The sequence below is a fragment of the Aythya ferina genome (assembly GCF_964211825.1).
Source record: "Aythya ferina genome assembly, chromosome: 1".
Classification (NCBI taxonomy): domain Eukaryota; kingdom Metazoa; phylum Chordata; class Aves; order Anseriformes; family Anatidae; genus Aythya; species Aythya ferina.
Window position 1 is genome coordinate 130,440,088 of NC_140296.1, and position 25,501 is coordinate 130,465,588.

The window sequence follows — 25,501 nt, forward strand, 5'->3', positions numbered from 1 at the left end:
GTGGTATCAGCAATTTGTCCATGTAGATAGTGATAGACATTAAGACTGCTCTCAATCTTCTGTTTAAACAGGTTAACTGCAGTCAACACCTCCAGGGTAAAATCAGAAACCTCAGCAATGAAGTCTTGGTCCCTCCACAGATCATAATAAAATCCACCTATTCATTTCAGTGAGGTAGAATTTCACCTTACTGATTTGACCGAGACAGGATGTCATGCCCTATCTTTTGTTGACAGAAGGGGTTCCAATGCTACAGCAAATACATACAGGCAGTATTAGGTAGCAGTGATCAGATTTTGCCTTTTCTAAAACCTTATAGTGGGCACAGCCTAACACTTGTACTCAGAGTGTATATGAGTTTTTTTGTCTGGGATAGCAGAGGTTCATTACTAAGTGATATTATACATACACACATCTAAAAATACATATGTATATGTAAATATATGTAACTCTGAATTCAAACCCTCATGGCATTATTAAAAATATTTTTGGATTGTTCTCTTTTAGATTTCAGCCAGATAGCTTTGAAATGTGCAGTTTTACAGAGAAACACTGGCATTCTTCCAGTAACCTAAAACTGGTATTGCAAAATTTTCTTTGTTAATAATAGTTGACAACTATTACAGTAGTGTCCTGTTCTAGACACTGCTTGGCACAGTAACAGTAGTAGAAAGAGCCAGTATCTTCTGTGAATGCTCCTATGCAAAAGCAGACACACCTCTAAGTATTTTTAGACTTCTGATGAAGTCTCGTTGGTGTGTTTCATCAAGGTAAAAGCAAACAAATAAAACTTCTTCATTCAGTTTTCTTCAAATCAGCTTAATGCAGGATAATCAAAAAGTGATCTTTTCAATGTTTAAGACACAACCCATCCCACTTCAGGTCACACTGTAACCTGGGGGAAGCTTAGCATAACACCTTCTAATCAGTATCTTAAAGAAGGTCAGTAAGCCGGTATCATTGAAACCTACCCTAAAGGGATAGGTTTAGTCAGCAGACTAAAGTTATGGGGAAAACTTTTATTTGGAGTATTAGTTTCTAAACTAAGGGTTAAACTAAGGGAAATCTCTTCGTCGGAAATCAAAGCATATAATGAGATAGTAGTTTAAGCAGAAAGCAGAACAAAACCCTATCATATTTCAAACACCTGGGAGAAAGGAGAAAACAAGGATGCATGAATCTTTACAATTAGATGGTAAAATCTCTCAGCTTCCCTACACAAAAATCTTATTTTTATGGCACACATTGTTCCACACAAGATGTCTTTAAAATTATAATTAGCAATGTTCTTGGTTTGTAGATGTTGGCTTACAATGCCATTGAATACATGACAATACCTGCTCAAATAAGATGACACTGTTCTGCAAGTTTATCAGGCTTGTTACATAGCTGAAGCAGGACTTGTCACAACCTGCTAAAACACCACTTTTAAGCAGAAAGGAAAGAAATTTAGCAGAAGACAAAATGAATGCTAAAGTGCAGCCAGTTCCTCACATCTTTACTGCTCTTATGATGAAAATACATCTCTTGATATTTTCTATGGACTTTGAACATGCGTATTACCAAAAAAGTACATATTATAAAGTATATTCATTACATTGAACATTTGCCTGAACAGCAGGAAACATAATGCTTTTTCAGATGCTTCAAATAGTTTATCTGTTCTAGGGCTTTGGCTGAACTTTTGCCTGAGTCCTTTCTACCTTACTCGTTCTGTAAATTCCTGCTGGCCCTGGGGAACTGGAATGCTGTTGACATGAGATGTGTTAGAGGACATGCTAATTGATGGGAAGACAGGTCTCATTCTGCCAGTATGGAAAGTCCTCAGCCCTAAGATGAATGTAACACACCAAGCAAGTTTCTTAAAACATTAAATCATATCTTTATTGATCCTTTCAACTATGTAAGAAACAGATTTTGAACTTGTTTCTTCAATTTTATTTTATTTTATTGTATTTTATTGTATTTTATTTTAGTCTACTAAGGTTTTCCTTTATAAAGCTGGATCCTCAGGAAAAAGATAGAGATAGAAGTATGTACACATCAATCTCTGTATTTCATTATGCCACAGAGAGGGAGAAGCGTGGTCACTACGAAACACTGGTCCTGGAACATGGTTTCTCATCTGAGATACTACAGTTCCAGAACAAACATGGCCTGTTCAGAGAGTCTTCAGATTAAATTAAGAATGTTCAGACACATGAAGAAAGCCCTATGGGAAAAAAAAAAATGACTGGAAAAATTAAAGTTATTTTAAAAAATAATTTTTTTTAAAAAAGAGATGGTAAATCCATTAAAAAATCCCCTTTAAAGTGTTGCATGAGTAGAGGGAACAATTATTCTTTCATAATATAAGAGAGAGGAATCCACAAATTAAATCAGTTTGCAAGATCAAAATAAGAAGACAGATTTTCCCAATACAAGTAGTTAACCTGTGGACCCTACTGGCCCCACAAGCTGTAAGTTAAACATAAAAGGTTACCTAAAAGCATATGCACCAGTTGCTAGCAGTTTAATCTAGTAAGGGTCTTTTAATGTTTCTAAAGGGATAATCTGTTCTCTAGGTTCAGTGGGTAAAATAAGAACAGATTTGTATTTCATCATCCAGCATTCAGTTTGAAAATTAGAAACATTTTTATGTATATATTTTTTTTAAGCTGGGTAATAAGAAGCAATGAAGTGAATTTTCTGGGAAGATATGAGAGGTCTTTGAATCAGGAATGCTGCAACTCAACCAGAACCTGTCTGGAAGAGTTTATTGCCTTAGAGTTCTCTTGAATGCTTCCCTTACAGCATGCAATGGGCACAATAAAGGTTGAATTGTCTGAGGATTGTCCCAAACTTTAGCTATTTTATTTAACAAGGCAGTATATTTAGCCAGGTATTCACTGTATTAACTGGCCATTAGTCTGTCAAACTGTCCAACCTCTGGTGAGCCCTAAAGAATTCCAGAGTTTTTTTTTGTTTAGTGTTCAGTGTAGAAAGACAGGTTTAGGAAGACCCTGACTTCACCAACAAATTTCACAGAGCCACACACCAATCTCTAAAGGGATACAACTAAACTAAATTTGTGTTCTTTACCTTCTAACGTACAAGATAGTTTCAATCTTTATGGGTTAGGAATTTCTTCTTTCAAATTAAAGCAAAAAGTTTCAAGTATTCACATCTTCAAAAGCTGAAAAAACCCACTCTACATAACACAAGGTGTAGTAAAGTCACAGTAACTGCATAATGTTTCCTAAAAATCGTTGCATCATAATTTATCTGGCAAAGGAAGCAAACAAGTGGGTGTCGTCAGAAAAAAAATAAAATCATATATGATAAAGTTTGTCTTTACTTCGTTCCTACTTATGTACAGTCAGGAACTTAGTTTATGCTCTGAATCTTGGGCTACAGAGCCCAAAAATTAATGAAGGCCAAACAGTGTCATATCTAACACATGTAACACAACAGAGAATGTCGTTTTTTTTTTTTTTTCTTTTTTTCTTGTCATCGCACCCTCTGCTGGTAATTTTCTACCCTAATAGGGAAGTTACATTACAGAAATGGCTGTTTACAAGTAACATAGTGGATTAATGGCCTGTATTTAGGGCTAAACAATGCTGAGGATCCAACATCCACACCACGTGCAATTCAGGGGATTTCATTTCATATTATCCTTAATTTGCTGCCATGACCTGCATGGCCTTAAACAACCGGAATACCTTTGGTGAGTTGCTCGTGTATGCTTTCTGGTTTGGCCTAATCGGGATGAGATCTCCAGCGCCTGCGTTCTGTGCCTGCTCCAATTTGCAAGCCAGAACATTTAAGCAGGCGAGATCTAGATATTTTATTAAAAATTGCCAGTTTCTGGTCTAAAGCTGTAACATTAGCAGCAAGTCTTCTGCTTTTGATTCCCGCCCTGGATCTTTGCTCTTTTCTATATTGCCTTGGGATAACAGCTCCAGCACTCTGCTCAAACCCGGGCGGATAAGGCAGAAACGTGGATGTGCCTGAAGAGCTGCCTTCAGAGCACGCACGACCGAGGGGAGGCGCCACCTGCACTCCCGAGGGCCCCCACGCATCGCCTTGCTCTGCCCGCCCGCAGCCCAGCTGCGTTCATGGCGCCTGTAGCGCCAGGTACCGCCCGCAGGGATACACGGAGGGGAGAAGCGGCGCCCCCGGCCGCCATTCCGGCTGCGGGGCGGAGCGCTGCCACGCGGGGGCGTGGCCTGGCTGGGGGGCGTGTCCCAAATGAGGGGCGGGCGCCGCGGGGTCCTACCGCCCCCCCCCCCAATCGCCTCGCTCCTCCGCCGCGTAGCGCATGCGCCCGGCGGCTTGCGTCAGGGCGCGCCCCGCGGCGGCGGCGGCGGCGGGTGCGAAGCGGCCGCGCCGGGCATGGGCGGGCGGCGGCGGCGGCGGCTGCGGGCCGTTGGGCGGCGCGGCGCATGCGCGCCCGGCCCCTCGCCCCCCCCCTCCCGGCGGGCCGCGGCGTGCCTGCGGGCGGTGGCGGCGGCGGCGGGAGGCGGCGGCGGCGGCGGAGGAGGAGGAGGAGGAGGAGGAGGAGGAGGAAGAGGAAGATGCCGGGCAAGCTGAAGGTCAAGATCGTGGCCGGGCGCCACTTGCCGGTGATGGACCGCGCCAGCGACCTCACCGACGCCTTCGTGGAGGTGGGGGGGGATCGAGGGCGGGGAGCGCCGCCGCTCAGGCACCTGCCGGGCCCCGCCGCCACAGGCCCGCCGACGGGGGGTGGAGGGGGGAAGCGGAGGCGGCCCTGTCCCGTGGTGCGGGTCTGCGGCGCGGTGCTGCCAGCGCGCCCTGCGTGGCCCCGAGCCGTGCCGGCGGCATTGCCCGCGCCCAGAAACCGCGCCTGAGGAGGAATGCGTTTGGAAAGGGAACGGGTGCCGCATAAACGCGTGCGGGTGCTATAGATAGTAACTGGGGCTGGCACTGCGCTGCCCTGAGGCAGGGAGGCAGCGTCCTTCTAAACTGTGTAAGTGGAAGAAAATGTCCTTCCAGAACTCTGTAAATAGAAAAAACGTGCGTGTATTAATCTCAAAATAGATTTGATTTGGTGCGCGTAGATTTGACTGTCACTGTGTTTGCTTAGTGAGACAGTTCACTGAAAATAAAGTGAAAATGTGTTTCTGACGTGCTGTTCAATGGAGCTGAAATGCTGCACAGCTCTGCTGCCTTAAATACAGGAAAACGTGATATTTCAGTGTTTGCTTTCAGAAATTGCATCATTAAATTAAATTTATTAATAAACCATCATGCGATTTAAATATGATTAATAGGTAACCAATAACATCTCCGATGTGTATTAGTAGGAGACAGGGAAAACAGCAGTAGGAAGCGCGGCTCTGAGTTTCACGTAGCCTGTTTTTGAGCTGCCTTGAGAAACAGCTCTCCTCTCCCTTCAGTCACTGGTTCCCAAACCTGCACCTTCTGCGCCAACCCTAGAGTGTGAGTAGCTGCGTGGCAGCATAGCTATAGAAATTAATCTGGTTAAACACTAATTTAACAACAAGAAGAGGACAATATACTCAGCAAGATCAATTTGCTTAGCTAGATTAACATACAGCTTCATGAATGTCTTGGCACAAATAAGGCTGAAGAAATTCATAGATGGGGCCTTGCTTTTAGGACCACTGTTTAGGAAGAAAAAAATCAAGGCAGGAATTACCCTTGCGGGTACATACGGGACATACCCTTGCCATGTGGAGTGAGTATGGCTGCAGGTGAAGTGTGTCAAAATAAATTGAGCTTAAAACTCATTTTGTGTTTGTGTGAGGTTGCTGAAAGTCTTTACAAAGCTTTTTAACTTAAAATGACAAGTGGAAGTAATATTAAAGTACTAGTTGACTACTAGCCTTTAAATTTCCCTCTTAAAGATTCTAACATAAATCTAGAATTAGAAAAGAAATGAAAGACTTTAGAGCTGTTACTTCAGGTTATGCATAACTTGCCAGCATGTGTGGTCTGGAGCAAATTACCACAATTTCTTCTGCATCTGTGCTTCTAAATTTGTACAGTGGACAGCACTGCAGTGCTTGATTACCTCTGCTAGCTTTAATGAACTAACTTGACTACTGGCAAAGTTTAGTTATAGCTGCCTGAGGCTTCGAGGGAGCTAATTTACTCCCTAGATAACATGTAAAATTAGACTGGGTGGAGCTCTGGGCTATTGCATGTTGGCAGCTTGTGTGTAAAGCAGCTCTGTTAAAACTAGCATCATTATTGCTTTATTATACAGCTGAGTGCAACGAATACGCATTCTGAGTAGTTACGCTGCTAGGTTTTCTATGCTCCTAAGCAGAATCTACATTTACATAGCTAGATCTGTGTTTTCATCACAGAATCACAGAATTTCTAGGTTGGAAGAGACCTCAAGATCATCGAGTCCAACCTCTGACCTAACACTAACAGTCCTCCACTAAACCATATCCCTAAGCTCTACATCTAAACGTCTTTTAAAGACCTCCAGGGATGGTGACTCCACCACTTCCCTGGGCAGCCCATTCCAATGCCTAACAACCCTTTTCGTAAAGAAGTTCTTCCTAAAATCCAACCTAAAACTCCCGTGGCGCAACTTTAGCCCATTCCCCCTCATCCTGTCACCAGGCATGTGGGAGAATAGACCAACCCCCTTCTGGTTCTTCACACCCCTTCTCACTTTTAATTTGAAAGCTTACTTTGAAAATAGTATCTTTTCCAAAATCATTACTGTTTATTGAATCAAGTGGGGGTTCTCTATGGAGTTCTGTAGGATTCTGTTGATCGAGGTGTGGTAATATACAGAGTTTAATGGGAACTTGTAGTCCAATTTTGCAGCGCTCAGCTATCTGAACTAACTAGCTGTATGTATGTAAGTACAGAATCTCATTAGAGCTGGGTTACGCGCGTATGTAAAATAACGACCATACACTGACATATATATGTATGTAATGACATATGGTCATACAGATGTGTCATGCTGAAACATCTAAGTATCAATACTTCCTTAATTAGTGTTTAAAAAAAATGCTATGTAGTGTTCCAAATCTAAGACTGAATTTAATTTCCGAGATCTATTTGCACTTTTAAAGATAATTGTATTCAGAATCCATAGCCGTCTTTGACTGTAGCGCGTCTTTTAAATCAGCACACATTATTTTCTTAAGAATCTCGAATACGTTCAAAAACTTTGCATATTTGTCAGTAACATCAGATACTTGTTATAAGTTGAAGTACTAATCCTTTTGAGAGGTACCGTTCACATAATTACAAGCGTGCATAATGGCTTGGAATGAAAGGTGCAATGAGATAAAACCTCTTAGGTTATGTAGCATGGTTTCTTGGTGTATGGATTGTCACAGAAATTCTGTTAGATGCTTTTTCAAGCAATTGGGGTGGTCCTTAAACAGACTGCTGTGAAGACCAAATGGAGATTCCCACAATACATACCTATAGCTGCTTAATAGCCTTAATCAAGAGAAGTATGTAGAATATTTAATCTGTGTTAATTGAAGATTAGAGGGATATATATAGATACGTAGTTCCTCTGTCCTTTTTGCTGATATGCTTTCTGGAATTTTCTATAAGAAGGGAGGGCTAGAGCCTGTTAAGGTTCTTCCCCTTGCTGCTGTGAATTTACTGATATGTGTCTAGCATGTCACGACTGCAGTTCATGGAAGTGGTTTCAGGTATTTTCTGGTGCGGATCTATCAAGACAACATGTTTTAAGAAATAAGTTGACTAATGATACCATTTTGGTTCTGCGTTTCTTTTATAACTTGACAATAAATCTGATGTAGAAACCCTAGAGAGAAGAGTAATGGCACGTAATCTATCAGCATTTATGTAGAATGCTTTTGCTTAAAATATTTCCAAACAAATGACAAGCAACTGCTAAGGTGATGTACCAAGTGACTTTGAATAGCCAACGTAACTGCTATTTTTAACTAAAGTGATTGAGGAGGAAAAGAAGTAATTTTGAAACGAGGGGGAGAGAGGTTTGTTGGGAGTTTTGGTGATACATGGAAAGTTGCTTAAACATGTAACATAGATTCAAAAAGAAACTCACTGAAAAGAACTTCTTGTTGTTATTAAAACATGTATTTGAAATTATTTGCATGTGTAGATTTAATGAGTAACTCAGTTTCTAAATCTACTAATTAATGCTTGTTTTTAATAATTGCTTATATTTCTAGGTAAAATTTGGAAATACAACATTTAAGACCGATGTGTATCCAAAATCACTTAATCCTCAGTGGAATTCTGAATGGTTTAAATTTGAAGTAAGTATTTTTTATTTTTTTTTTAAGAGCTTGCCGATATTTATCTACATGGATGTTCTGTTTTAGATGCCCTTGAAGTATTTTCATTTCAGGCAGAAAATTGGTTTTGAGGAGTGAAGGTATTCCTGTTTAAATACAAATGAAATCTTTCAGCAAATCTATCTATGTGTAGACATTCTTTGCCAAAAGTGCATTATTTTATCTTTACAAATGGTTTAAAAAAGAGGCAAACATGACAGAATGGATCTGACACACATGTTCTGGGGGATGTAAAAGGGAGGGAGGGGCGGGAAAGCATTTTCCGTTAAGCTTTTGGATACCAGTGTGGGTATGCCTTCCTTTTTTTTCTTTCTAAAGGGGTAGTTTTGAGGAAGGAAAGTTAATTGGTATTTGGAATGTTACTTTGGCTTGCAAATAATGTACTTGAAGAAGAAAATGGAGAATTTTTACAAGAAAATTATAAAATAAAGAGCTTGGACAACAACTATCGGACACTTTTTTCTCATTTCCTTATGTAATAATGAGGGCAGTCAGCATTTTCCCATAACTGCTCGTTTGTTTTTAGGATCTGATCAGTTCACCTTAATGAACTGAGTACAGTAGTATCATAGGTGTCCTCTGACATTCTACTGTGAACAACTGTTTTGCATAGTTGTTATTTGTTACTGCATTTTTGTTGCATTAAAAATAATAATTGTGTAGTGGTATTTAGAACAAATTAGTTTGAATGTATAGTACTGATTTGTTTATAGTGTTCAAATACAGTATCACAATACAGTCATGTTTGTAAATACTAGCTACTATGTCACTACATGTGCATGTAATGTTAGAAATACAGCAAACATAAAAAAGGTAAGTTTAGCAACTTTATTAATCAACATAGAGTGCTTGATTAAGAACATCTCTTAATCAGTAATCCATGTTGATTAAGAAAGTAGTACTAGCATAGTGAGGTTCACTGTTCTTTTTTTTTCTTTTTTATTTCAATTCTTTGGGTCTTTTTTTGTGGAGTGGAAAGAGCTGAATGATGTGGAGGATTAACTCTCTTAGTACGGAGAGTTAACTATGTCAATAACAGAAGTCTTAGACTTCTATCTTTTCTTTCCCAAATCCATTTTTCCATGCAAAAAGAGCCAAACAATAACACTAAAAAAACCACATCAGAATTCCGCATTTCAAAGAGTGGAATAGCACTAACTGCTTAAGACATCTTAAGCGTGTGAATTTGTGTGTAGTTTGATCTTTATGCAACACTATGTTATAATTCTAAAAAAAGCTTGCATGAGTCCTCACATTATATTTAGCAAAATTTATTTTGGTTTGTGATGTTTAGAACAAAGTTTTAGAATGCTTGTCTTTTGTCTCCTAAAAAAAAAAATAGCTGAGGTATCTGAAGATGGATTATTGCATCTATTTAGAGAAGTACATGTCTGAAATTACTGAATATTTGCAGTGGGTTACATAAAATGTATTGCCTTTTTTAAGCCACCAGCCAGTTTGGAAGTGTGAGAGCAAAACTTAAGAGTGTAAGACTTCAGAGTGAGATGCTTTGTCTTAAATTTTCATTTTTTTTTTCTTCTTCCCTGAAGAGTATGGGTTGTGGGGATTGGTAAACAAACCAGAGAATGTGACTTAAAAAAAAGTGGGATTTTAAAATAATGTAGTCACCATAATCTTTTTCTGTAATTTTCCAAGTGATAAATCTAATTGCAGGATTTTAGCATTTTGTGAAGGGTAATATCAAAATAACACTGTTTAGATCCAGGAAATAGAAATCGGATTTCTGTGAGTAACGTCACTGTACATGACTAATTTGCCTCTTACTGCATTTGTTTTTCCAGGAGTGTTTTCTTGTGCTTTTATTTTATTTTATTTTATTTTTTTTTTAAATATTCAAATTCCATGTCAATATTTATTTCTAGGTAGATGATGAAGAGCTGCAAGATGAGCCTCTCCAGATCACAGTTCTTGATCATGATACCTACAGTGCTAATGATGCCATTGGCAAAGTGTACATAGATATCGATCCTTTGCTGTACAGTGAAGCAGCTACAGTTATTTCAGGATGGTTTCCAATTTATGATACCATCCATGGTAAGATTTGCTAAGTTAAAAGTACAACAATGTTGTTTGAGATGTAACCTGCTTCTTGCAATGTTCATTGCTGTAAGCTGGTTTTGGAAATGTGTAATACCTTTAGCCTTGGGAGCTGGAAAGCTATGGTTTGGTACTCTTTTTATTAGGTCTTCAGAAAGTTAAGAGTGCCATCTAAAATCATTGACAAAGTACTTCTACGATACTCTTCGCTTTTGATAATACTAATGATTGTATATGAAAGATTTCTAAAACCTCTGGAATGAGAATTTCTGGCATAGTTGCCTAGTGTTTGGCAGAACACCTTTCATAGAATTTGCAACAAGTGGAAAACATCTTCACATAGTATTTAAAATAGTAACTGGAAAATTCAGATAAAAACAGAACAAACAAACAAAAAAACTAAAACATGCTTACTCAATCACTATATGTTTACTAAAAGAATGTACTCTTGCTGAAGTCACTTGGGGTGTGCCTTCCTGGGATGTTGCATAAACTTCGTTTGAGATGGAGGAACAGAATGTGGCAAACACAAAACACAAGGTGAAACTCCTTTTCCTTCCAGAAAGTACTCTTAGTCCTAGGTATAATTCTTCAGAATATTTTGAAGGTATGAGAAAAGGAAGTTAATGATGCTTTTGCTTTTAAGGAAGTAGAGCTCTCATCCCAGTAAGTTAAGGTCAGTTCATAGCTAGTTAGCTTTTATCTATTTGGTTATTACTGCTGCTCTAGTTTATTATCCAGTGGGAGTTAAGTGACTTAGCTATTTTAAAAGCTGATTATAAGGCATAGGTGGGGAAGCATTAGTTGTCATTACTGATGATAATTTTTTATGTTTTTATTTGTAACAGTTACATTGAAGAAGGTTCTTAAGAAATATTGCATGCATTTTCTTCTGCTTCTAGTCTATTCTATCATATTGTATTCTTTCTTTTGAAGTTAATTTAGGTGAGCACTTGTCTCAGAATGTGTGCAACTTGTTTGTCAGAGAGAATTAGATTGCTCTATTTTCTAGATCTGTTGGTATTTCACAGCTTTTTTCTATTTAAATAAGAATTCTTATTTTTTTCATGATTGTGGCAGTAGATTCTAATTATCTTGATGCTTGGCAAACAGCAATTAATGCTTCCTTAAAAATGTTGACATAATATTTATAAATATTTATTATATTGTTTTTGCACCCTAACATCATTATTTGTGGAAAATACGAGTCTGATGCACTTCCTGTTAAAGTAAATGGAGGCTTTTTCTTCTGATGTTTTGGAAGATAGTTCTAGGTGACTATTGCAATAATGTCAGAGTCAATCTGTGAATCTAATGCATTTGAGTGTCAGATATTTCTGTGATAAAATCACAAGAGATGAGACTCATCAAGTAGTTCAGTCCTCAATATGTCAGAATCTATAATGATCTGAAAGGATTTTATTGGGGGGGGGGTAAGCTGAAAATAGAAAAATCAGAAAGGAATGGCTGTGTTTTGAATAAATGCTCTAATATTAATAAGATGTAAAGGTAGCCAAAATATTAAGCTTTATCTAAAAAAGTTTGTAATACCTTATTTAAAGTGTTTCTTCTCAAAATATTTTACACTGCCTGCTTTCTGGTTCTTGGAAGAACCATCACTTTTATTATTGGATTGAACTTCAGTGAGTAGCTTTACTGTGATCTTGAAATTATGTGAGGGAGAAAATTTAAAATGCTCTGAACAACACCATAAAGCTTTTTACATGGCCAGGACTCTAGTAGTTTCAAGGCATCCAAGGTAAAGCTTCCACCCTTTTGTGCTGAGTATGTCTTGGGACAGCGTTACAGTACTTAGCTCTTGATTTCATTCCCTGCCCTGATGATATAGGGCGCAAGAGCAGAGAAAGCGCTTGCTGCAGCTGTAACCACTGCAACAGCAGGAGGCTGATGGCTTCTCTTTTCCTAGTCACATCCTTCTATAAAATCCTGCTTGCTGCAGCAGGTATTTGAGGGCTGTTCCATGAATGGCTTCAGCCTCAAAGGCTGGACAGAACTAATGCTTCCCCTGTGAGGGTGTCTCTGCAGCATGCCCGAGAGGCGAGGAAGCGTCTTCCTGCCCCTCTGGCCCTGGTTAGAATTGACACATTAGCTGTCAGTTTAAGCAAGCCTTTTAGCATGGTTATATTATGTTCTTTGTGGAAAAGCTAACTCATAAAAGCTACTTAAATTACTAACAATAAGGATTAATTAATAGGGCTAGTTTATATTGCTTTTTGATACAGTTTCACATTTTTCTTTTTTTTCTTTTTGTTGTTGATAGGCATACGTGGGGAGATCAATGTGGTGGTGAAAGTAGATCTCTTCAATGATTTAAACAGATTTAGGCAGTCATCGTGTGGAGTCAAGTTTTTTTGCAGTAAGTAGAGGGATGAAAACAAGGAGAACCAAAGCTTTTTTTTTTTCCTTTCCCCTTTCTCTTTGCCAATTCTGTCCTTTACCATCCAGTCAACCAGCTCATTCTACAAGCCCAATGCACGTTGACACCAGTAGCAAATAAACGAATTTATTTAGTTTGTTTCTCTTCTTTATTTTTTTTTTTTATTTCAAGTCAATGAAGATAACTTTTTTTTTTTTTTTTCCTGATCTTGCTGGTGCATGTGAACGTTATGTTACTTTGGGTGCAGATTCTGTTAAAAAGGTACAAAGTGAAAAGCTTTTGCTGTGGTACATGTTCCAGCATCTACCAAAAAAAAAAAATTGCTTGGGTATGTCTGCGTTTTAACAGCTGAAGCTGTCTGATGTAGAAAATCAATTTTTTATTTTTTTCTTTGAATTTCTGTTCTTAGATTCATGCCTTATGTCTTTTTGTATTTCTTTTTAACAGCCACATCTATTCCGAAGTGTTACAGAGCAGTAATAATTCATGGGTTTGTGGAAGAACTTGTAGTTAATGAAGATCCAGAATACCAGTGGATAGACCGAATTCGCACACCAAGGGCATCAAATGAGGCTAGACAAAGACTCATTTCACTAATGTCAGGTATTAATACATACACTGTAATAATTATTGCTGCTTTTTAAAAAAGATCACCATTTAAAGAAGTGACTTACTTTTGAGACAATGTTGTGTATGATTTTTGGTATTAACTATGTTCATTTTTTCAATTCACTCTATCTTGTATTTCTGAAGATTCCATTTTCCTAACTGAGGGCAAGTATGACAGACTTCCTCTTCTCAACTTTGTGAAGTTTTAAATACAGTTTCTCTGCTATGCCACTTCACAGGATTAACATTTGCATGTTCCTTGTTTGCATAAATGGAAGAAGTGGATAAAAGTGCAAGTGGAAGTAATCTGCTATGTTTTATTAGTATTCGTGGCAGTGATTAAGAGGAAAAAACATAGAAGACCTCATAGTAATACTGCTTCATGTCATTTAATACAGTGCTTAATACTGCAGGTGGCCATTTGAAGAATCCTGAAGAATGCTCTTAACTCTTCTGAGAATGGCTTGTTTTACTTTTGCAGTCAGTCTTCCATTGCTGTGAAGTCTGAGAAGCATCATCATTCCATGATTTGTGATGAGTTATATGATTGATTTAGAACATGTTCCCAGGATGTTTCATAGGTCTCTGTCATACTATGTGTTGAATACTGTTACAACCTTGGGTTGAATGGAGTCCATAGCAATTTCAGTTCCTTTTACTTGGCTAGAAACTTTCATATTCTACTACCGCTCTTAGAGGTGTTTTTCAAGACCAGTGCATTCATAATTTCAGTCTGCAGCTAAGTAGTTTGCAATAGGAACTTGTTCCAATATGGTTGAAAAACTTATAGAAAGCAGAAGTGATCATTCTGTTCCCTTTGGTTTCTTAAGTGAAAATTCCTAATGTCAATAATGTCATATTCTGTGGTGATGAAGCGTTTTCAGTTTGTTGAAAAATTTTTGTCAATCCTTCATTAAAAGACAGATGATATTTTGCACTTAGCTAGATAGCGTTGATAATGCTAAGTGAATCAATGTCTCCGATTTTGTTGCTTTTTGTTGCTCAAGAGTTTGGAGACTTAATAAAAAAAAAGAAAAGGCCTTTTCTCATGGATTTCAAAGATGTTGCTTTGGTCTGAACTGTATCAAGGAGTATCTAGAAACTTTTGTGTTCAAGCACGTCTTGACCATCTTTTTCTCTCCCTAAATAAGTATAAATGGAAATAGTTAAAGAAAATTTGAAAAAAAAATAAAAATAGAAACATCTATGAAATAATATACTATGGTTAAAGTTGGAATAGATTTGGGGGACAGAGAAAGCTATATAACTAATGAAACTTCATGCTATGTTCCAGGAAGCGGAGGCTGTCACCAGCTACTTGGCATAAATAAATTTGAATCTATTGCCTGTTTTGTTCTCTGCTTTTGGAATTGCAGATGAGGGCAATGCCCACAAAAGAGAATAGGAAAAGGTTACTGTGATCAGCTCTTTACCTTCTGTTTTGTAGGTGAACTGCAAAGGAAGATTGGCTTGAAAGTGCTTGAAATGAGAGGAAATGCTGTTGTTGGTTATTTACAATGTTTTGATTTGGAGGGGGAATCTGGACTGGTAGTACGAGCCATAGGAACAGCCTGCACGTTGGATAAATTAAGTAACACATCAGCATTTTTACCTGCATGTAACTCCCCATCCAAAGAAATGAAGGAGTAAGTATGAATTAATAGTTCTTAGGGGAACAAGTTTCATCTCTCTTTTCATACTCATTCGGTTTTATATAACCAGTGTGATTTCCACCTGTCTCCCTCCCCCCCCTCACCCTTTTTCCAATGAATTTGTTTTTGTCCTTTTTTGTCTGTAACTCAGTTTGTATTCCACAATTTCAAAATGTTTTACGTTGAATTACTTGCATTATTTCTTTAGAAGCTGGAGTGGCAAACCTTAATGACTCTTTCGTATTTCTGTTGCTAGCAAAAGTATTTCATATCCTTGGGCTGGGATCCACCAATTTCCTAACAAGTAATTCTGCATTGACTGTGTTTGTACAACAAATGCTTTTGTGAGGGCTTCTTATGGTATGCATAAGATACTCTGATATAAGATACTCTGATACAAGTACAGTCAGGTTTGAGTGGCTGTGCTGAGTATATAAGAAAAGATAAATTTAGCTTTGAGTTCATACAGTTCAGTAAATGGTTTAGAAAGTGACCCTGAAACAGTGTCATCTTTTTTTTGTGTGCTTTGCTTCCTACTGTTGACGTTTGGCTTGTTACAAGCAGGGCTAAAGTGTAGTTGCAGAGAATGCTGTTTATGATGAAAAACAGTGTTTCTTGATCTCTTTTACCTACTGCAGCACCAAACACAGGTTGTGTGCAGATTTTCAATGTGCACAGAAATTAATAGATAAATACTTGCAGTCTCTAAATTGTTGTTTGGATAAATTACCTATTTTCTGTTTGATAGAGCCATCCAATTTCTGGAAGGAAAAATGAGCATCAAAAGCATATTATTTCTGTAATATTCCCCACCATCTTCATTAACTTGCTGTTGCGTTGTTACAATAGTAATCAGGCATTTTTGTAGTGTAGGCAGCAGTGTGCTCTGACTTCTCAAAATTATGGTTTTCGATTTCAAATTGTAGCTTGTTTAACTTGTCTTAATTTTAAAACTTTGCTATTGAAAAGGCTTCTGGATATGATGGAACATAAAATAACAGTAGTGATTAAAAACAAACAAACAAAAAAACCAACAAACTGGACCTGGTAACCACCAACTTAAAAGGCATTCATAAGTCACTCTGAAGTGAAATGTGAAAATTTCATCCCCCAAATAATCTATGTTTAGCAGCTTGGTAGTGGATGTAGACAGAATGATTGTCCCTCAGTCCAAAAAGCGATAATGCTTCTCAAAGGCAGCAAAGTCGACTAATACTTCTTAATATTGGCTTTACTAACTTGATGCACTGTTGCCAAGGAATCTTTTTACATTCACAAGCTAGTGCTTAAGCTATTCCTTTCTATTTCATCTGGACTCTTGCATGCTAGGAATTAAAATTCTTAGTCTGCTTAAAGTAAAAGATCTCCTCTAGCTAAACCTCCCTTTAAATCATTTATAACATAACTTTGCAACCTGTTTGTATGTATTGTTTTCTTTTCTTCCACCCTGGCTGCAAATTCTCTCAGGTCTCCGCTGGTTCATCCGCCAAGCCATGGATGCCGCTCGACTCACAACAGTCCAATTCACACTGCTACTGGCTCACGACTTACTCAGAACTTCTCTGTGTCTGTTCCCACTCTCATCTACACTGGTACGAGACTGCTCAGACTCAAGAGCTGGGGAGAGACAGGCCACAGGCACAGTGGTCGCAAAGTGCAGGCAGGCAGGCAGTGTAGGCAGGTACCACCCATCTTTTCTCCCTCCTTTTCTCATGGAGACGCCTACTGTTGTCAGTGAAGATCTATTCTGTGCAGCTGCTGAAACAAAGGAAGTAGTTTCTTGAAAGTGCATCAGTCTCTTCCACAATGCCACACTCTTCATTTCTCTTTAATGGGTTTACTTCATAAGAAATTAAGTAAAACTAATTTGATGCATCTGAGTAACATTTGCTGTGTTACAGTTGTTGGGGGAAATATATTTCAATTGAGGTTAATAATTGCTTTCAAGCATAATTCACATACAGTATGTGGGTTTTAAAATGATTATAAGAAGAGTATGTGCCATTTGTGGAAGACACAGTTTTGGAGAGCAGGTAAGTCAATCTGTACGTAAGTGAACTGTTAATATAGCTGTTCCCATAAAGATTCTCCTCTTTGCTCTGTTTTTAGCTGTGGCATGCTGATGATGCTATAGGATAAGGAAACATTTTATTTTTTTTCTTAAAAAGCATATGTGTGTATATACATAAATGTATGACTATGTATAAACACAAATATAATTTGAAATCACTTTTTCTTTATTAAACTAACTCAAAGCATTGTGCATTTGACCAGATTTTTAAGCCACAAACTGTTTTCAGTTTTTTCTTTTGCGTATATATAATATTTTTTTCTTTAGTCCCATCTCATGCCTTTCATTCAGCTTAATTGTTTCATTGTAGATTATCAGCATCTATCTGTAGAATGCTGAATGGGTAAACAGCGTTTGCCTTTGGCCTTATCCCCAGTCTCGCACCTAAGGAATAGCTGCTGGCCCTGCCCCAACCCTATCCTGGTGTTTGGATCATGCTGCTGTCAGCCAGGTCCTTTGGCACAGGATTACTGAATGTGTTTCCACCTTCTTCTGGCAGGATTCCCTTCAATGAAGATCCCAATCCCAATACTCATTCATCAGGACCCTCCACCCCTCTGAAAAACCAAACCTATTCCTTTTCACCTTCCAAGTCCTACAGTCGACAGTCCTCTTCTTCTGACACAGATTTGAGTTTGACACCCAAAACTGGTAAGGCGCTTCCACCCACTTTTAATTTGTGTTTCTCTTTTTATATTTTCATTCAACCCCTTTTTGCTTTTTGGCATTTAAGTTATCTATCAAAATGATGTAGAAATTGAAAACATCATCTCATGCTTGAAAAGAGTTTCTGTAGGGTGAGAATTTAAATCCCACCTTAGGTTTCCACTAATATGGAAATATCATTAAAGTGATGCTTCTAGCACAACTGTATTCAAGCCAAAATAAAATACCACAGAACATTAAGGGAGTCCTAAGCAACTGCCTTTTTCTGATTTCTTCCATTTCATATCAGATCATGGGAGTACATTTCTCATCGTAATACAGTAAGAGGCAGAGTGTTCTTACTAAAACTGTTTAATTTTCAAGCACAATGTATTGTACTTTAAGTGTATTGTTGTATGCTTATCTCTGACTTTTTACTCCTTGCAAATGCCATAATAGAAATTGTGCAGCTACTGCCTGTTTAATCTCCCTGGTTACGGAAGCCTGGAAACGGCTTTACATACACAGTATAATTTTTGAAAGTAACCTAAATTATACTCTACCCGTCTTCTAAAAGCATTTTTCTTTCTCCATTGGTCTAACAAAACTTCTTCAGTATTTCCTTCTTCCCTTCTTAATTTTTTTAGTCTGTGGTTAGAGTCGTGTCAGTAATAATGTCAGCATAGCTCAAAGAATTGCATTCTGCTTATTCTCTATTACGTGACTTGAGTTTTTGCCACTGTAGGGCTAAATAGTTTCTAGATTTGTTTATAAAAGTTTGGTTGTCTTTGAAGTAGTGTTTTAAATTGTGGTATTTGAAGCTCAAAGCATTCTTGTCTCCATCTAATCATGACAGCTTTTAAGCATATTAAAATAGTTGGTTCAGCTTTACTTGATAGCACTCCTTCCAAGCACCTTGTGAGAGTTTTTCCAAGCAGATAAATTAACGGCATTTGAATGTAGCATTTATATTAAATATTTTACCTAGTTTATTCTCCAGATTTCTGTTGAAAAATGTTCCCTGTTGGAAAGCTGTCTTTCCTTGTTCTATTACCTCTGTCCTGTTTAAAATAAAACAAAACCTGAAACCAAATAAGAAATAAGAACAACAAAAAGGGGAGGAAAAACAACAACAACAACAAAAAAAAGAAACAAACCAAACAAACATAAAAACAGCCCCACACCACCAGCACTTTCTTTTTTGGTTCTTTTGTGTAAATAACTTTTGTGGAAAACCTATGATGGTCACTTGTATAAAGGATGTTTATATAGGAGAACTACTAATTCTTGTTTGTTTTATGGAGTATTTGAAAGTGTGTTTTTTGAACAGATTTTCACGGTAAGGACTGTGTCATATAAAGGATTTAAATATAGTGTCAATACTCATCTCTGCAGTTGTAACCATTCTGAATTTATTAAGGCAGCAATTTACTGCGTGTGAATTTGTCAAATTTTTGAACCTGCAACATTATATCATTACTGGTAATGTTATTTGAGTGGATAGTCTTACCTTCAGTCAGTTCATTCAGAACTAAAACAGATTGTGTAATTGATACCTCTTATTTGTAGGGATTTTGAAGTATGTAGAAAAGGCAGACTTATTTTCTACCAATCCTTGTAGTATTAAAGCTAACAGTAGGTGTACTTTTGCTTGCTAGCACTGTTTTTTTAGCAGCTTTTAATTCTGCTGCTGAAACTTGTCTTAAGAGGATTTGCTCATTACATTTAAAAATAATCCATCTTGGTGCTATGTACTAAATTTTGAATCTTATTAGCTTGAAAGAACAATATTTTTTTGTAACTTGTTTTACCTAAAATATGATGTGCGAAAGATGTTTCCATAACATACGAAATTCAGTATGATGCTTTTAACAATTCAGTGTGTGTTTCAGCATCCATTGTCATTTCTAAAGGCTGTAACTGCTTTTCAGTGTGAAAGTTAGTAATATTAGTATTAAAATAGCCATTTTTATTAACGTGACACGTAAAACATGAAATTTGAGACAGCAGTTACTGAGATAGGCTGATATGAAAAATGAAGTACTTCCTGATTATTTTCTGCAGTACGCTACGGTCTCTTTATTACTCAGTCAGGTAGCTTGTACGTTCACATGCTTGAGATGGAGACTAATCTCGAAAAAGAGTGCAGATACCACAATTTCACAATATGAATAACAAAATGGAAGAGATCAAAACTTGGATATGCGTAAGCATCTAGTTTTCATTAGCTCCAAGTCAGGAGAATATTACCCTAATGTCTTCTGGAAAACATTGTATTATCCATTCTGGCCTGTGTTTGCTCTAAATACAAGGGGAACTTTTTCTGTTCTGAGAAGGCTTGTTTTGGTGTGAAGCTTGATTTCCTCAGTGAGTAGTGGCCTATTTTATGCCGCTACAAGCTAACAGAAATGTCAGGCAGACAAACAACATTGCATATTTCAGTAAGGTAATACATTTTGATGTAGTATATGTTAGGAGGAAATCAAGAAGGTAGGAACTCTTTTTCTTTGTGAGACTGTACTATTCTATGAGATTTAAGACTCCCAAGAACTTTTTACACCTAAATAACGGAAGTAATCAGATTGTGTGAGAAGACTGTGTTATTTAGCCTTAATTCCATACCACTTAATAAATTCTGTATAAAATCTAAAACAAATTTTAGATTATCATGGCTTTTTAATAAAACTAAATAATTTCAAAGTGAAATTAATTGATTCATGATTTTTGATAACATGCTTCTCATTCACATTGTGTAGCTGTACTGTCATTCCATTTCTATGTATGTTGAGAAATAATTTAGTGTGGGTTCATTTGGAGAACAAAAAAATTGCTTCATTTTGATTTTTTCTGTTTCTTTAGTCATCTTCTGAATCTACATCTTTTTGTCTCTATTACTTTCCTCCACAGCACCTTCCCCACAGGGACCTAGGATTTTCCTGTTTCCCAGCTCCCCTACACTCTCATGTGATTCCCCACATCTTAAAAAGTCCTGTCTCCTCCTCTCGGGGTCTAGCCTTAACCCTCTACACTCTAGCCATGTCAGCCCAGTTGTTCTGAGGAAAAGTGTTTCTTTCACTGAAGAGCTGCTTCTGGCTGCTTCTGGTAGGATCAATCTATTATGGCCTTTTAAACAAACTTTTAAGAATTTGTTGTTGCTATTTGATGTAGGGACACTTAACACACAGCCTTCTATAACCCTATGTTTTTGTTAGCCTCTGAAAACTGCTGGCTACATGACTATTCATACCATCTCTCACCTCCGCTTTAGAAGCTTGCAACAGCTTCAGAACTCTTTATATTACAGGAATTGAAACACACATAGTTCATGCTGAAGAACTTTCTCATCTCCCCTCTCAATTTCCTTTGGTAATTGAACTAAAATAATTTCTCCCCCCACCCCCCTCCCGTTCCCTTCAGTTTGTTGTTCCTCTATTTTGCATGGCACACGCACATGCTCATTAATTCATTCGTATATTTTTTTGAAGTCTGGCTATCAGATGGCTGGCAACTCTGCTCTTTTAATGCGTTTTAAGCAAAGTTCGTACAGATTTTTTTATTTGCACTGCCCTTTTTTCCATTCCACTGGCATGTATTATTTTCATAGATTTAAATTAAATAGTTGATATTACTGCCTTTTCTTTCTGTAGAAGCTATTTTGATTAGTTTGTATTTTTGTTTTTCATGTCCAGTATTTGTACTGTTTGTCTGTATTTAATATTGTATAGTCCCTGACAATGACACTTAAAATCAATGGCAAATAATTAAAAAAAAAAAAAAAGGACAAAAAAAAACAATAAAAATCTTGTTTAATGGGACTATACAGATACTAATCCTTTCTGTTTCCTTATCCAAGAACAGCTAAAAATATTTATTCTTCAGAAATTATGGTGTGTGTAAGTGTGTGTGGGTGTGTATATACACACACAATTACATGGCAATGATAGTCTAGTCATTTTTGAAAATGTTAGGAATAAAGTTAACATATATGAAGTTCAATATTATTTCCAGATCTTCCTGTGTTTGATTAAAACAAGTGACTACACTTAGGTGTATTTGTACAATCTCATTCATGTTTATTAGTTGCTTAATGAGAAGAAAAAGGAAACTAGCAAGGAATTGTGTTTAATTAGTTAGAGTTATTGTAACAGAAAATCACTTAACTGTAGTGTGTTTTTATTTCATCTTGCTCCTGAAACTTCTTTTTTTTTCTTTATCCTTAGTGATTTCCCAAACTTAGGTGATTATTTTTATAGGGTCCAGTTAGCTCTGATAGTTTTAGAGGCAGTAAATACCAACAATAACATATTTTAGGCATGAAGTATTACCAAGAAAATCTGATTCACCAATATTGTGTTTAATTTACGAAAAACACAATCTTGGTAGGTGCTTAGTTTTTACTTCTGTGGTTGCTTTGTAGAGCAAATAATACAGTCATACATATAACCTGCATCTTGCCATGCTCAATTAAGAGTACAGTTCCTTGATTACACATCCTTTGGTAGCAAAGATATTTGCATATCTGATAAACTTCACAGCTCTTCAGACAAACTCCTGGAGTGAAATATATGAAAAAAAAAATAATAAAAAAAATAGAGTATTATCCTTTTATGCAAAACTAGAATTTACTTGTTTTCATTTACAAATAATCTGCAGGTTATGTGTGTGAAAGCGTAGTAATCAAATAAGTGTGGCAGTTTTAAGTGGTAAGCATTATTCCTTAGCTGTCTGAGTAAATCGGATGAGTGAATATTCCATTGTATAATTGTTAAAACAGTTACTGTGTTTTTCAGAGTTTATATTTCAGTTCAAAGGATTTGCATTGTCTTCGCAATTTTCTTTTTAGTCCCACTCATGCAATATATAGCTACTGCTAATACTGTGTAGCGTCTCCTCCCAGTGGTTAGGAAAGGTGATTTAGTTATTCTGAAGCTATTGGAAAGGCAGATTTTTTTTTTAAACTGATGATGAAAATATACGTGCCTTACTATATAGGAATCTAGCAGAGAGGAATTGTTTGACAGTGTGGAATTTGTGGTGAGTGCAACCCTTTTATATAAAGATTGAAACTCTGATTATGTAGAAACTTCCTGTGAAAAGCACAGAAGGTGGGTAGATATTTATTAAAATTACCACTACAACTGCCAGTAGTGACAGTTGAGGGAAGGGGAAAAAAAAAAAAAAGCTTTTTCAAAGCCCAGGTCTTCCAAGATCTACTTCCTATTTAAAAGCCTTTAAATTCAGGACATGAGGAAAAGGTCTTATATCAGGATGTTTATTATCCAAATCTGTAATGCTTAAAGATGCTGCTAGTCACTTAAAAACAACCAAACAAAGGAAATTCCCAACCACCCCCTCACCCTATCGCTTTCACCCAAACACTTTAACTGTGATACTCAGTGTTTTTTTTCCCCTGAAAATTTAAGGGGATAATTTGTCTGTTTTAATGACTTTTATATAATTTTAAATCAAAGTTTCATTACAAATGATAATATATGTTTTCTTGAATGTTTCTTTTGAATGTCATTTGTACTGGTACTCTTCAGGAATGGGCAGTGGGAGTGCTGGAAAAGAAGGGGGGCCATTTAAAACTCTTTTAAGACAGCAGACTCAGTCAGCTCTGGAACAAAGGGTAAGGCATTTTATACTTAAATTTCTAATCTACTAACCTGAAAATCTAGCTTGCAGTTACATGTTTCCTCTTTCTGTTTAAAAAATATGCATACTTTTTATGTCTGAAAACTTAGTGTAGATGTTGAATGTTTAATAGCCTTTTTAATCCAAACAAAACACCTGAATTCTAATATATTACTGAAACATTAAGAGTGGGGCTAATAAACATAATGTGTGTATATTAGCAATTATACAATTACAACAATAATTACACAATTATTGTTGGTATTACAAGAAACTTACAGCAAATGTTACTGATATTTAGTAAATCACTGATGCATGGGTCAGTTTAATACTTTATTGTCATGTATTTAGTTAAATTTTTATAGAAGCCAAACTCAAACATTGAAATAGTTTTAAACAAGGTGAACAACACTTATAACTAAGAACACTTTTTTGGTTTGGGGAAAAAAGAAAGTTGGTGCATAGTTTAGCATTGTTTCTACTGCATGAAATGGTATGCATGTAGCCTTTATAAGATGGTAACCTAAATTCATTTCCCAAACAATAAAAGGTCTTTGTATGTTTACAGGCTTTGGAAGAACTTCTGTAGGGCTAAAAATGCCATGTGTTACTATGCTGTCAGTATATTATTGAATACACAGCAGTATAAAAAGTGTGGTTTTATTTTTTTTAATTTAAAAAAAAGTCATTGCTACTTTTATTTTTATACTGCTCTTATCAAACTGTTGTGTTATTAGTGACGTATCTTGGAGGAATAAATGCGAATCTTCTGTTCAAGGAGAAAAAAATCTGTTTTAACTTTTGTAATTATCTGAGCTTCTTATGTAAAACTTCTGTACCTTTGTTGAAAACAATATCAGCTACATCTGTAAAGCAGAAGTGAATAGTTATTATTTTGAGTTAAGAGGATGATTTTCTTCTCATTTTTTGTGTTGTCCATTGCTAAGGGAGGATCGCCTCATAGGTTCTGTAGAAGGCGGGTATGTTCCAAAACACTGTGTGACTCTTACTGTAGGCTTTTTCCTTTTTTTTTTTTTTTTTCTTTTTTTTTTTTTTTTTGTATTGAAGATTTCTGAATAATAATTTGGAATCTTTTGATTTTCTTCTTTGTGACATTTCTGCAGATTTCTTTGGAATTTTGTTTATGCGGGACTTTTTTGTTTTGTTTTGTTTTTTGTTTTAAGCATTTATCAGATTGGTATTTTTTGGTTTAATTTTATATTTTGCATGCTGATATGCTTCAGTTATAATTTCTCCTTAAATACAAATCCATGGCTCTGCTTTTAATGTTTTAGAGGAGAAAAAAAGCTTTAAAAACATCTTTTAACTTTACCTTTTTCAGCTAGCATTATAGATATTTCATGGCTTATCTGTTATTTCTTTAGAAGACTTTTTAAAAGTAATTAATAATATAAAATAAGGACAGATAACATGTCTTTAGAATTTGAATGATTTGTGAATTGTTTTGATAAGACCTATATATTAACTAGTGGAAAAAATACTGTAAATTTGAATCGAAATATGTTGAATTTTTTCTTAAGGATAAGATAATCATAATGTAGCAAAGCATGCAGACTCTTAATTGATATAAAAAAAATGTGTTCCTGTTGTCTTTCTGAAAATTTCGGGTTGAAATTGGTTTTGCTACAGTTAACTCTTTCAGATATTCAACTAGAATTAATAACAAAGATGGAGAGAGACATTTAGCTCCATGTTTTTGGCATTCATAAGAGTTTTTTTTTTGTCTGTTTCATCATTACAAATAGAGTGCATTCTAGTTACCTGTCTGGATTAGTTAAGGTAGCATGTAAGATGAAGTCTAACATCGATGTGTGTGTTATCTTTCCACATGTATTAGACATATAGTTAAATTCTATTGAATCTTAGTTATAATTATTTGGGTATATGGCAATGCTAACCATTAGAAACAATTTGTTTAACTGGATATCTTCTCAGTTTTTTTAATCAGTGTGTTTTTAGTCTGTCACTTAAATAACCCTACCTGCAAACCAGAACAGATTTTGCTAGAAGAGTAATCTTACTGTTATTGTTTCTTTTGGGAAAATCCACCAGCCATGGAAAACTCATATACATGTTATATTTTATAATAATGTATTTTTAACAATTCACAGGATGC

The 25,501-nt window shown here is 36.5% G+C and overlaps 1 protein-coding gene across 26 annotated transcripts in view; it reads left to right on the plus strand.

Moving 5' to 3' along the window:
• The first annotated feature begins 4,443 nt into the window (after positions 1-4,443).
• C2CD5 (C2 calcium dependent domain containing 5) overlaps positions 4,444-25,501 on the plus strand; it is a 72,252-nt gene continuing 51,194 nt past the window's right edge. For 3 of the 26 annotated variants that reach the window (XM_084537561.1, XM_084537571.1, XM_084537583.1), the window contains exons 1-9: positions 4,448-4,649; positions 8,172-8,258; positions 10,181-10,352; positions 12,637-12,732; positions 13,201-13,356; positions 14,810-15,008; positions 17,585-17,736; positions 20,638-20,832; positions 23,274-23,359. In XM_084537561.1, coding sequence (XP_084393687.1) covers positions 4,560-4,649; positions 8,172-8,258; positions 10,181-10,352; positions 12,637-12,732; positions 13,201-13,356; positions 14,810-15,008; positions 17,585-17,736; positions 20,638-20,832; positions 23,274-23,359 — 1,233 coding nt within the window. In that variant the 5' untranslated portion in view covers positions 4,448-4,559. Of the gene's footprint in view, positions 4,650-8,171; positions 8,259-10,180; positions 10,353-12,636; positions 12,733-13,200; positions 13,357-14,809; positions 15,009-16,481; positions 16,607-17,584; positions 17,737-20,637; positions 20,833-23,273; positions 23,360-25,501 lie in introns of those variants that run through there. The other 23 variants (XR_014698409.1, XR_014698410.1, XM_084537582.1 and 20 more) reach the window with 17 other exon arrangements.